Raw genomic sequence first — 12,178 nt, forward strand, 5'->3', positions numbered from 1 at the left:
TATTTTTATACAAGAGCTGGGGTACAGGCCAGAGGCACAGGAGGGTAAGAGGATTCACCAGAGACAGAGCAGGGAGCAGAACAGGCAGATGACAGAAATACACTGCTGAGGGGAGCAGTGGGCAGAACAAGAGAGGTCTACTGCACCATGTGGGTTTCTCGCCTACCAGCTGGGATCGAACCCGCACTGCAGAGACTGCGGACAGCTTCACAGCGCGGCACTCAACCCACTGCACCACCGGGGAGGCCCCACACCCAATACTTTTTATATGATAAGGGATGTGACTTCCCTCACAAGTAGTCATAGGTAGGTTTTGACTTATCCCATATCCTTTTTTTCCCAGATGGTGACTGAGCTAAAAGATCATCTTTTGAGACACCTACAAGGTGTAGAAAAGAAGAAAATAGAACAGATGGTTCTGGAATACGTTTCAAAACTGGTTGGTTTTACTTTCTTGTCTTCTACCCTTTTGCCCCAGTATATAGTTTCTACTATGTGGTTCAGTATGCTTTTTTTTTTTTTTAAGATTATTTATTTATACAAGCACTGGGTACAGTCAGAAGTGCGGGAGGGTGAGAGAATTCACCAGAGCCAGAGCGGGGAACAGAACAAGCAGACCGATGAAATACACTGCTGAGGGAGGGGAGCAGCGGGCGTGGCAGGAGAGGTCTGTTGCGCTGTATGGGACCCTCGCCGGTGGCCTGGGATGGAACCTGCACTGCAGAGGCTGCAGGCAGCTTCAAAGCCCAGTGCTCAACTGCTGCTCCACCAGGGGAGGTCCTCAGTATGCTTTTTTAAATTAGATTTTTGGAGGCCTCATTTTTTTTTCTTTTAAGATTTGTCTTATTTATACAAGAACTGGGGTACAGGCCAGAGGTGCAGGAGGGTGAGAGAATTCACCAGAGACAGAGCAGGGAGCAGAACAGGCAGATGGACCAAAAACACTGCTGAAGGGAGCAGCGGGCGAGACAGGAGAGGTCTGCCGCACCATGTGTGTATCTCCCTGACTGGCCGGGAATTGAACCTGCACTGCAGAGAATGCGGACAGCTTCACAGCGCTGCGCTCAACCTGCTGCACCACCGGGGAGGCCCTGGGCCTCCTAGTTTTAAACCAGTGCATTTGGCAGATTATTTTAGGGAAAAGGGGAAAAGAAGAACCAAAAAACAAAGCGAACTTGCTTTTCAAAGTGGTTTATTGTGCTTTCCTCAAATAGTGATGATATGCACATGAAAGCAGAGAACAGCCATGAATTTAGCCTGGCTGCCAACTGTTCATATCTCATCCTGGAATCTTCCAGTTCTTTATTAAATAGTAGGTAATGATTTCTGTACATGGAAGTTGATGTAGACGTGAGATAACTTGAATTTCAATTCTTAATTAGTGTTAATAGCCCAATTAGGCCAGATTCCAATTCAGTTGTATAAATACTACCATATTAGGGTCTACTAATGAGATTGGCTGCTTGTCTAACTTGTAGCCACTTATTGGAATGGTGTGACCCAGATTACTAACATCAGTCCATGTGTAAATAAAAGTGATGTGGCTGGATTAAATTTTGATGCTATTGTAGTAAGTCTTTCAAGAAATATAAGGAATTGAGGCCTGATCTTACTAGAGCTCAGCAATAATATGCTGGATAAATATTTTAAAGTAAATAGCTAGAAAGAAAAAGAACACACTGTAATTTCTCTAAGTTTGGGTATGACCAGTTTGCAAACAATCTAGTGTATAAACATGTATTTTTGCATTGAAGATTAGTGAACACTATTAGATATGGCCCTGATTTAATTTAGTGTTTAATTTTAAAGTTTTCTGCCTTTGTTGCAGTCATTAGTATCTGTTTTTAGTATTAATATCTTTGAATTTTGATATTAAGTCTTGAATTTCATAGTTCTTAACCTAATAGGGAAAGTTAGTATTCCCATATACTGATATTTATAATCAGGGCATTGAAACTTTATTAAATAAGTCTGTTTTGCAGTGGATTCACACTGAGGGGCTCACTTTGTGAATGTGTAAATGATAATCTCCATGTTGATATTAACATGTTTTCTTAGCCCTGTAACTAACAACACACAATTATTTAATTCATCTACTTACCACCTTTCTGTTGACTTTAAATTTCACTTCCCAAAGTGTTAAGTATTTTTGTTCAATCGTCATTCTTCCTGTTTAATAGTAGTTTATATTAACCTCTAGAACCAATTTGATAAGAAATGGAACAGATGTAGTCTCAGAAAACCCAGTGCCCCTGGCACTCCCACTCATTTCCTGTCGCCCCTGTCCAGCAGTAACCTGCTAGGTCTCCCAGTCCTCTCTCAGGAGTGTGGCTGGACAGACTTTCTAAAACAAGCCCATGAAGTTGCTGCAGAACCTGACTATACTGCTAGTGTTACCTTACCTAATTTCAGCCAAAGAGGAACTGAGAATCTGTATCATTGAGAATAAATAATATTTGTCAGTGCCTGTGTGATGACCCTTTCTGACTTGCCTCCCATCTTTAGCCTACATGTGCACTGCTTGGATTCATGGCTGATAGCCGCTCTGTGGTTGACTGCCTGGTTGCTGACAAATGAGTATAAAATGTCAAATTTGAACTTGAAACCAGTCTTACTTCATAGCCCACCAGTATTATTCCACAGCCTGTGCTTTGTCCTCCCTTGTAGGATGACCCCTTTCCTCTGTCAGCTGTTGACCCTTGCAGCAACAAGCCTAGAGCAAACCCAATTGCAGTTGGCTTTCCCTGACAGATGAGAGTATGTGATTGTGATGATGGGGGCCAGTTAGCCAAGCTGGGGAAGCACAGCTGGGGCACTGCCCACGCAGACAGAGATTGCTCTGTTAGACTCTGGAGCATGTGTTCAGTTTTTCCATTTTGGATTCCAGTGTCTCAGAATTGACCTCAGAAAGTAAATATCATCTGCCCTAACATGCCTGCCAGGCTGGTGGAGAGATAGCTCCAGGAGGGCCTGAGGGAAAGATTATTAACAGAGGTTAACGGGCTGTCTTTGTCCTCTAGCTGGATCTCATTTGTCAAATACTGGAAGCCAGTTGGAGGAAACATAATCTTCATCCCTGGGTTCTCCATTTGTACGCAAGTATTTCTCACTCTCTTGTCATGATGTGCAAAGAACCACAACAACTCTGATTGCTACCTGTTTTAGCAAAGCATTTTTTGAAACTTACCAGTTGAAAATAATTCTCACAAACAGTGAAACTATCTGAGTTCTGTACCCTGAATTTAAAGCTATGCACTGTTGCTTCACCCATCTTCTTCCCCTGGCATATTGGTTGGCGAGGAGGGAGAGCATGTGCTCAACACTGGCAAGAAGGGGGATTTAAGTGAATACAATTTATCACCCATGAGTCTGCCATCTAGGTATTAGGCTGATGGTCACCATCATTTCTAGGAAACTTTCTGCAGGTCTACTCTTTCATGATTATAATGATTGCCTTCTGCATGTGGTTCCAGAACCACTGCTTAGTACACATGAGATTTTGGAGATGACATGCTATTTTGTTATTTTGCCTAGCAACAGGCAGGCAAGTGTGGCTGAATTTGAAGTCTTTCATATCATGACCAGGATTTTGGAAGCTACTAACAGTTTGTTTTTACCTCTGCCTCCTGGTAAGTCTTGGCTCTTTTGTCTTTCGTTGGGTTAATTTTTTTCTCTTTTTCCTGTGGACTTTGCATGATTTTGTGGATGAAAACTCCTGAGTGTGAGAAATTTTGTGTCTGGTGTCTCTGTGACAGGTGCCCTGAGGTTGGTGTCTGCTGACTGAATCTCGCCCAATTATGAAACTCTACTATAGTTCTTCACTAATTCTGAGGAGGTTGGGCTGATCCCCATGCAGTTCCTAGGATTAAACCAGTAAAGCTGATCCAGAGAGATATTTCTCTGAGGCTTCCAGACCTAGTTTATTTGATTGCAATATCTGAAGGTTAACACTCAGAAGGAAGTGGGTCTGGCTGAATGTCAAGAATTGAGCTGATTCTTACATGTTTGGATGCTAAAAGTTTCTCTGAGGATTTGAAATAGGACCAAATCAGGTCTCAAAATACCCTTGGAACATGTGTATGCAATCATTCATTTAATCGATCATTTGTTCATTTAATCAAACATTTGTTGAGCAATTACTACATGCCAGGTACCATACTAGAAATTAGAGCAGTTGCAAAACTTAACAATCTAATTGGGAAGAGTGCATATAAGTCAATATTCATTATAAGAAACCACTAAGTTCCTGTATGCTATAAACTATGTGTCTTATGTTCATTACATATATGTTCTGATGAGTGTTAAACTTTATGATAGCTATCATAGCATGATATATATCAGCCGGTTTTATGTACATCTATCTATCCATTCATCATGAATTCATTCTTTTATGCATTTATTTACAATCACTATGTATCTGGTAAACATTTTATGCTAGGTGCTGTTATAAATACTTTGCAAAAATTAGCACATTTCTATTTTTATAACAGTACTGAGTGGTAGGAGCTTAATTGAACCACCTTAAATTGTCAAAACACAACCAGTTGTTGTCTAATAGAAATGATACAGTTTTGCTTCATGTTACTCATACTTTATAGATGATGAAATTGAGGCATAGAAAGATTAAATAACATTTTTTTCAAAGTCATACAACTTCTAAGAAATAGATGTGGTATTCAAATCTGGCCCCAAAATCTGTGCTTTAACTACTATTCTTTGCTGCCTCTTGAATTTTATCTTCCTGTAGAATTTGTTGATATTGAAACATTAGTTATTTATGGACCCAGAAAATCTCCATACTATTTCTCAGCTTCGCTGCGTTTGTGATCAGTCTGATAGAGTATGGAGCCCTTCATGCTCTTTCTACTCATACAGCTATACGAAAGGAATTTCTTTTAACTTTGCAGAGACCTGGGAAAATGGATGGTTTTAAGTTATTCCAGTGGAATATGAATTGTGAGGTGCTTATAGAAATAAAGGGATTTCATGAAAAGTATACATGACTTTATAGCTTAAGTTTTTAGTTTTTGTCATTAATATGAAATATTTGGTAGAGGAATTGCACTTACAGATTTGTTTACCATGGATGTTCAAGCTCCTTACATAGATAAATGAAGCTGAATTACTGGGGACAGTATTATACCTGATAGAATAGAAAAATGCACATTCTACAGATCATCACATTCCTTAACGGAGATGATTAAAGAAGGGAAAAGGTAGAAAGATGCTATGCTTTCCAGGCTTACTGGACTAGTGAGATTAGCTTGATTTCCAGGTATTAGAAACCTACCTAAATGATTTTAAAAAAATGGAATGAGCACCACAAAAAGGAAGTGATGGTTTAGAGCTGGAGTGTTTGCAGTTAAAAAAGGGACCTTTGTTGCCCTTGCTGGTAAGAGGAAGCCAGAGCCTTAGCTAGAGGATAAGACAGGAGTTGGCTGGAAAAGTTCTCTATTTTGGAACTGATGTCCACTTTTAGCCAATTTTCTTTTACTTAGGGCTGTGTGCAGAAAGGACGCCAAGAACCAGCAGCTGACTTTGGGACTATGCCCTTGGAATAGAGGGTAAAGAGTCACAGGGAACTTTAGGACATGAACATAGGACTGGGAAAGGAATCCATAATCTTTTATAAAATTTTCAGAAACAAATTTATACCTTTTTAAACTTGGGAATATTATTCAAATACATTTAAAAGATCTCATGTTGATTAGCTAATAAAATGAATTTTTTTTTTTTTGATTTAGGGAAGCTAGTGTATTAACATCTGCTTGTGGGCAGAGTCTGTACTTTGTCTGACCTTTGGTGTTGCCAGAACTTGGGACTCAAGTTCCATATTGCTCAGGGTTCGTGAGCTGAGAGAAAACTGTGATTTCTGAGTCCAAGATCTCCTGCTCTTTGGCTATCATTTCTTTGTCATAAACTTCTAAGATTGGCTGTGGTTCTTTGTCATTTCCCATCCACATCTAATCAGGTTCCAAGACAGTTATGTTACCGTGTAGCTCCAATCCCTTCCTCTTTGCTGTCATCACCCTCATTACCTCTTGCTCAGGTTCATGCAGTAAACTCCCAGTAGGTCTTCACACCTTGCTTCCCATCATTCCTCTTACACACACTCAACTGGACCAGTGCTCGCTTTGGCAGCTCATATACTCTAACCCAGTGGACCATTTAATCTTATCTGAACATGTGGCCTACTCTTTCTTCTTTGGGCCTCTGTTCATATTGTTCCATTAACATAACTACTTGTTATCAAAGCCTGATAATGTTATAGTTAGAAGCCTAGGCTAAAATCTTACAGCCTCGTTCAAATTTCAGCTCTGCCACTTACTAGTTATAGGATCCTGGGCATGTTTCTTACCTCCTGTATATTTAAATTTTTTGCCATTTATAAAAAGGGACACCTGGTATTTCCCACCTCATGGTGAATCTGGCTTGGAGGGGCCCAGGAGCCAGAGCCCAAGTGGCTTTCGGAGCTTATGTTTTTGAGTAAATAATTCAATGTGGAGACCAGAGTTGGGCAGAAAAGCAAGAATTTGATTGGAAGATAAAGGACAGGAAAGCTGCCTGAGCAGGGAGGGGTCCTGAGTGGGTAGCTGCCGAGGGGGCCAAAGTAGGCATTTATACGGGTATAATGGGCGAGGACTGGAGGTTTGGCCAAATAGTGCCTCGGCATTGTGTCTCATGCTAATTGGTTGAGGCCCATGGGATCTCCTAAGTTACTGAGCCTCCCGGGTTACCTGACCTGCTCTCCTTGGCATTGTCTTATTGTGTTGGTGTTCTGAACTTTCAATTTTTCCCTGGGTTTGGGGCACCCTGACTCCAACCACCTTTTTTTCATTCAGTCTGATAGGTGGCTTGAGGCATCATGATCCTGACTCACTGCCTGTGCCCATCTCCTAAATTTCTCATTCAGTGGTGTTACACGGAGTACCAAGTGAGTCAGAGTGTAGACTGAAGGCCTCAATACATGTTTGACATTAGTCACTGTTACGCCATGTGTGAGGCCCTTTGCACACCTCGCTCTAGTTCTCTGAACAGCCCAGCAGGAGAGACTGGGTCTCCACTTTAGAGCTAAAGAAATGGGAGCTCAGAAAGGCTTCATTACCTACTTCTAGTAAGTGGCCGAGCAGGAGTCTAGCCAAGGCTGCTCCATCAGGCCCACTTTTTCTATTATCTCCACTCACTGTATGGTCTCACCTCATTTCCACTCCCAGGAATTGTGTATACCCTTCATTACCTCCCCTCACATACCATCTTTCCCAAGGGTGAGCTTTCTGATTCTCCCCTGGCTGGATGTCTTCTTCTTCCATGGGTGTTTTTATTGTTTATCAGAATACTTAGTACTCTAGATCTGTGAAGGTTTGGGTAGCCCTCCCCACAACATTTTCAGTTTGAGAGAGTGCCTTCCTCTCTATTGAATTCCTGAGAATTTGCTCTCTGACCCTATTGTTTTAATTCTTTTTTTTTTTCTATAATTTGGTGCAATTGGATCCCAAAAGCCTTTCTCGGGGGCATACTGAGACATCAGGCATAGCCACTATTCCCTTCTGACCCAATTTTTACCCCTCCATCAATTTTTTAGCCTAGGCATATGGAGTTTGAAGCTCTTGTGCTATTTTTTCTCTTTTCCCATCTTACCGTAGAATTGCAAACCCATTCAAATGTAAAAACATTTTGCATTGAGCAGACCTTGCCTTCTTTTTGCCTAGGAGAGGACACAAGGTGAAGGGAACATGTACTTGTTGGGAACTTACTACATATCCAACACAGTATTTAGTGGTGATAACACAGAGAAGGAAGTTTGGGCCTTGTCATCAAGTAGCATTTATTTGACTCATGGTGTCAAGCACCGCGCTGAGTGCTTTTTTAACATTACTGAGTTCATTCTCTCTGGAAGGCTAGAGATGCTGGCTGACCCTGTTACCCTCTGCGTTTCTCATCCTAGGTTTTCACACTCTGCATACCATTCTTGGTGTCCACTGTCTCCCTTTGCATAACCTGCTGCATTACATTGATAATGGAGTGTTGCTTCTCACGGAAACAGCTGTCGCAAGGCTCATGAAAGGTAAGAGGCTCAGGCTTCCTGGGTGTGTATGGTCACACAGGGCCTGGCTGCACTGAGAAGGGCCCTGAGATTTTTAACACTGTATTAAATCTTGAAATTCTTAATATTTGAACCAAATGCTCCTCATTTTCATTTTGCACCAGGCTTCACAAAATATGCAGCTGGTCCTACTGAATGTGCTTTATTTCCTGTAATCACCCTATTGCACCGATTTTAGTGCCTTAGCCCTTCAGAAGGCCCCAAAGGACTTCTGAATCCACACGTAGCTATAAAAATCCACCCCCCCTTTTTTTTACATGAGGCACTTGAGTACAGAAGATTCATTTATAGTATAATCATCATCACTTATTCAATTGTAGTCTTTTATTGATGACTTTTGCTAATAGTTATTAAAGTATTTGCCGTTCTTCAAGGGGCCTTCTCCTTTAAGTTACTCAGTAAAATTTGCTTTGTGGCTGGCAGCCTATTTCCAGGCCATATCCCATTATATCTAGAAACAGCTTCATTAAAAACCGGGATCATGCTCAGCGAAATAAGCCAAAAAGAAATAGAAAAATACCGGATGGTCTCACTCATAGCAGGAATCTAGAAAACTTAAATAAGGGACCAGGAAAATGAATATAAGAAAGTGAAAATCAAAATCAACAAAAAACTATGAACCAGAGACACTTTTTGGGGGGTGGGGGGTGGGAGGGGAGGGATTGGGGTCAGAATGGGGGTTTGCAATTGTAGGGGGAGTATAAAAATAAAATTTATTATTTAAAAAAAAATCTCGTTTTGTTCAGAGACACACAAATTAAAAATTTCAAAGCATTGTTAAACTTCGCTTGAAATACAGGGTTAGGACGTGTGTTAGCAGGATGAACCACGGAAGTACTGTTAGCTTGCTCAGTATTAATGTGGAGATTTCTGATATTTTTGAGGTTTTGCCAATTTCTTACTTTCTTATAGATCTGGACAATACAGAGAAAAATGAAAAACTAAAATTCAGCATCATTGTGCGACTTCCTCCGGTAATCCTGAATTATATTTTGTTTTCTCCCTAAGCCTTGGCATGGACCTCCTACAATTTCTCCTGTAAAAAGAGCACTTATGTGCTTTGGGCTAAGTCAATTAAACTGCTTCACTTTTCAGCCCTTTCCAAGAAATCCCATCCATTCCCACCCCTGAGCGTCTGCTCCCCACCAGGCCTGGATCGTACTTGCTGCTCTGGCTTAGTATTGGCCTTGGCACTCTCACCAAGAACATTTAGCCAGTTTCTCCTCTTAGGAAACCACACTAATATTTACATCTGTGAATCTGAGGGCTGGGAGAGGGGAAACATGTGCTTTTGTTATTTAGCTGATAAGAAAGTTAAGTACAGGTGAGGTCAGAAGGTCCTGGAACTGTATTTCCTCCCACTGTCATTTCCCCCACAGCAGGAAAACATCCCTGGGTTAAAGGAAGAATGAGAAACATGAGGGACAGAGTTGTACAGGCAGGCACTCCCTGTTTTTGTGGTGGATATTAGCCATTTGCATTAGAAATAGTATGAAGATAGGCAGTTCTGTGGCAAGGTCTTCAGAGCCTGTGACTCTGAACTTCCTACCCTGAGAGCCTCCTTCAGCTTGTTTACAGACCTTGAGTACTGGTGTCTCTGGCACAATCCTCCCTCGAAGGGATGTCTGTTGCCTTCTGGATCTAATCGTCTTGCTTCATAACACACTCTTCCCCTCAAAGGCTTACTAAAAGCAAAGGCAAGAATAGAAAACAAAGCATATTTTCTATGTCTAGATCCCTCTGGGGAATGTCTGAATGTTTTGTTTGGTCTCCAAATTTGAGGGTTTTTTGCCTCATACTCTTAGAGATTCAAAAATTTCTGGGCAAGACACTGGCAGAGAAGTTGAGGTAAACATGCCTTCAATCTTTAGTTTCTTATCAAAACATCACTAGGGTTGGTATGCAAATGCACAATTTTGAAGAGTAGTGGATAAACTCCATTTCAGAAAAGGAATTTGGTGACATTGATGTGTAAACTGCTTTCTACAGGATTGCATTTAAGGAAGTATTTATTCAAAATTCAGAAGCATACCTCACAGAAAATTATCTTTCTTAACTACAAAGGGCCTATCTTTTAGACTAACTAACTACTTCAGAATGACACCGTTCAAGTTGTGAATAAATACAAGTCACATGGGCTTAATGTAGCATGATTTACATTTTCTCTCTTTTTTCCATTCTTTTATTTTTATTATTGACTTCATCGTTTTAGAGTAGTTTTAGGTTCACAACAAAATGGAGTGGAAGATAGAGATTCCCATATCTTCTCCTCTCCCCCTTACATACAAACTACCCCACTGTCAGCATCCCTCATCAGAGTGGTCCATTTGTTACAATTGATGCCATTACATTGATGCATCATAATCACTCAAAGCCCAGAGCATTAGGGTTCACACTTGGTGATATTCATTCTATGAGTTTAGACAAATGTTTAATGAGATGTGTATCCACCATCATAATACCAGAAAGAATAAATTACAACCCTAAAAATTCTTCTCTGTTATTTTTGAATTTGCATGATAGCTTATTGGTCAGAAGATCTGTCGACTTTGGGATCATCCTATGAGTTCTAACATTATTTCACGAAACCATGTGAAGCAACTGCTTTATAACTATAAGAAACAGGTGAGTTTGTGTGAAAGCACAGCCCCCAAATGTTTCTTGAATCCATGTTGCTCATTTCAACATATCCATATAGATCGCAAGTGTAGTTCTTACCACTTAAAATTTGCGCTTGTTTTGAAGAATCAACTAATACCAGAAGTGATTTCTCTTTTAGCTTCGGACTTCTCTGATTGACAGGCCATCATCATTCAGTGTAGAATTTCTGCCTCTAAATTACTTCATTGAAATACTGACAGATATAGAATCCTCCAACCAAGGTAATTGACTCCTTTGCTCTTAGAGTTTTCCTACTTCTCCTTTCACACATCAATCAGCCTCTATTCATTTTTTTTGTGTCATTTTCCCCCCAAATGCTCTTCATTTGTATGGTTTTCATTAGCAATATGCAATTTGCTACCTAGAGTAAATTGCCAAAGGAATAATTAATTACCTTTGTGGTTTTGAAAGGTTAAATACCTGTTTGGTTGATGTGATAGCCTTTCTTGGTGTAGAGATTTAATAAATTTTAATAACATTCTCAGAATAATGTGTTTTACTAAAATCTAAAGTAATTATGATTTCACTGAGTGTTATAAATGTTCCATGACTTTATAGTAAATCCATTTTCCTCTTTCTTTTTTCCAGTTCTTTGTACTTTTGAAGGACATGACAATGTTGATGCAAAATTTGTAGAGGAAGCAGCTCTGAAACATACTGCAATGCTTTTAGGCTTATAAAAGAGAAAATGCAATTCGGTCAGCTTCCAATTATTTTATTCTTGCTCATTAGTTCTACTTCTATTGAGAATTCTCTAGTAATTTTTAAAATTGGTAGCCAAAATCAGAATACATTGTTGAGCCCTCTGAATTTTACCTTGGTACTTGTTCAGACAGCACTAAACTCCTTTAATTTGTTCCAGTTTTGAACAGCAGATGAGCAGTCAAGTGTAGAGAAATACTCCAAGGAGACATACAATGGCAAATGATACTCTTCCCCATGGCCTATCCATTCTAAGGGCTTCTTTGACCAAAAGCTAGTTTCTGTTGCACTCTGAAATAAAGTAGACTTTAAAAATGAGAGAAACAGTACTTAGAAAAGAAAAAACTCCATGAGTCATTGAAAATGACATATAACAAGAAAATTAAATGTTGGATAAAAGCTATTTAGAAAGAGGATACTTAAAAAACAAACAAAATACAACCAAACTTGGACTAAGTCAAATCTGCTATTTCTAGTACAGAATAATTGGCAATAGACAGTAATTTGTATCTAAAGTATTTAGAACAGGGTTTGTCTTTGTGAAGGTTCAGATGAAGTTGTATTTAATTTTTAAAAATTTTTAAAATATTTATAAAAGCTTGATATGGTATCTTGTCATTAAAACACACACACACACACACACTCTGAACATTTTGACTTCTTTTGTTCTTTGAATACAGCATTTTTATTCCAGCCCGAATCATGAGACCA

The 12,178-nt window shown here is 39.8% G+C and overlaps 1 protein-coding gene across 5 annotated transcripts in view; it reads left to right on the forward strand.

Annotated features, from left to right (window-relative positions):
- Positions 1-11,445, forward strand: part of GSAP (gamma-secretase activating protein) — a gene marked incomplete at both ends in the record, with an annotated part of 74,669 nt that extends 63,224 nt beyond the window's left edge. For 4 of the 5 annotated variants that reach the window (XM_084229441.1, XM_084229443.1, XM_084229444.1 and 1 more), the window contains 8 exons: positions 344-439; positions 3,021-3,091; positions 3,535-3,629; positions 7,946-8,065; positions 9,017-9,078; positions 10,628-10,729; positions 10,884-10,986; positions 11,354-11,445. In XM_084229441.1, the coding sequence (XP_084085567.1) occupies positions 344-439; positions 3,021-3,091; positions 3,535-3,629; positions 7,946-8,065; positions 9,017-9,078; positions 10,628-10,729; positions 10,884-10,986; positions 11,354-11,445 (741 nt within the window). The remainder of the gene's footprint in view (positions 1-343; positions 440-3,020; positions 3,092-3,534; positions 3,630-7,945; positions 8,066-9,016; positions 9,079-10,627; positions 10,730-10,883; positions 10,987-11,353) is intronic. The other variant, XM_084229445.1, reaches the window with a different exon arrangement.
- Positions 11,446-12,178: the final 733 nt, after the last annotated feature.

The sequence above is a fragment of the Talpa europaea genome (genome assembly GCF_964194135.1).
Source record: "Talpa europaea genome assembly, chromosome: 3".
Taxonomy (NCBI): Eukaryota; Metazoa; Chordata; class Mammalia; order Eulipotyphla; family Talpidae; genus Talpa; species Talpa europaea.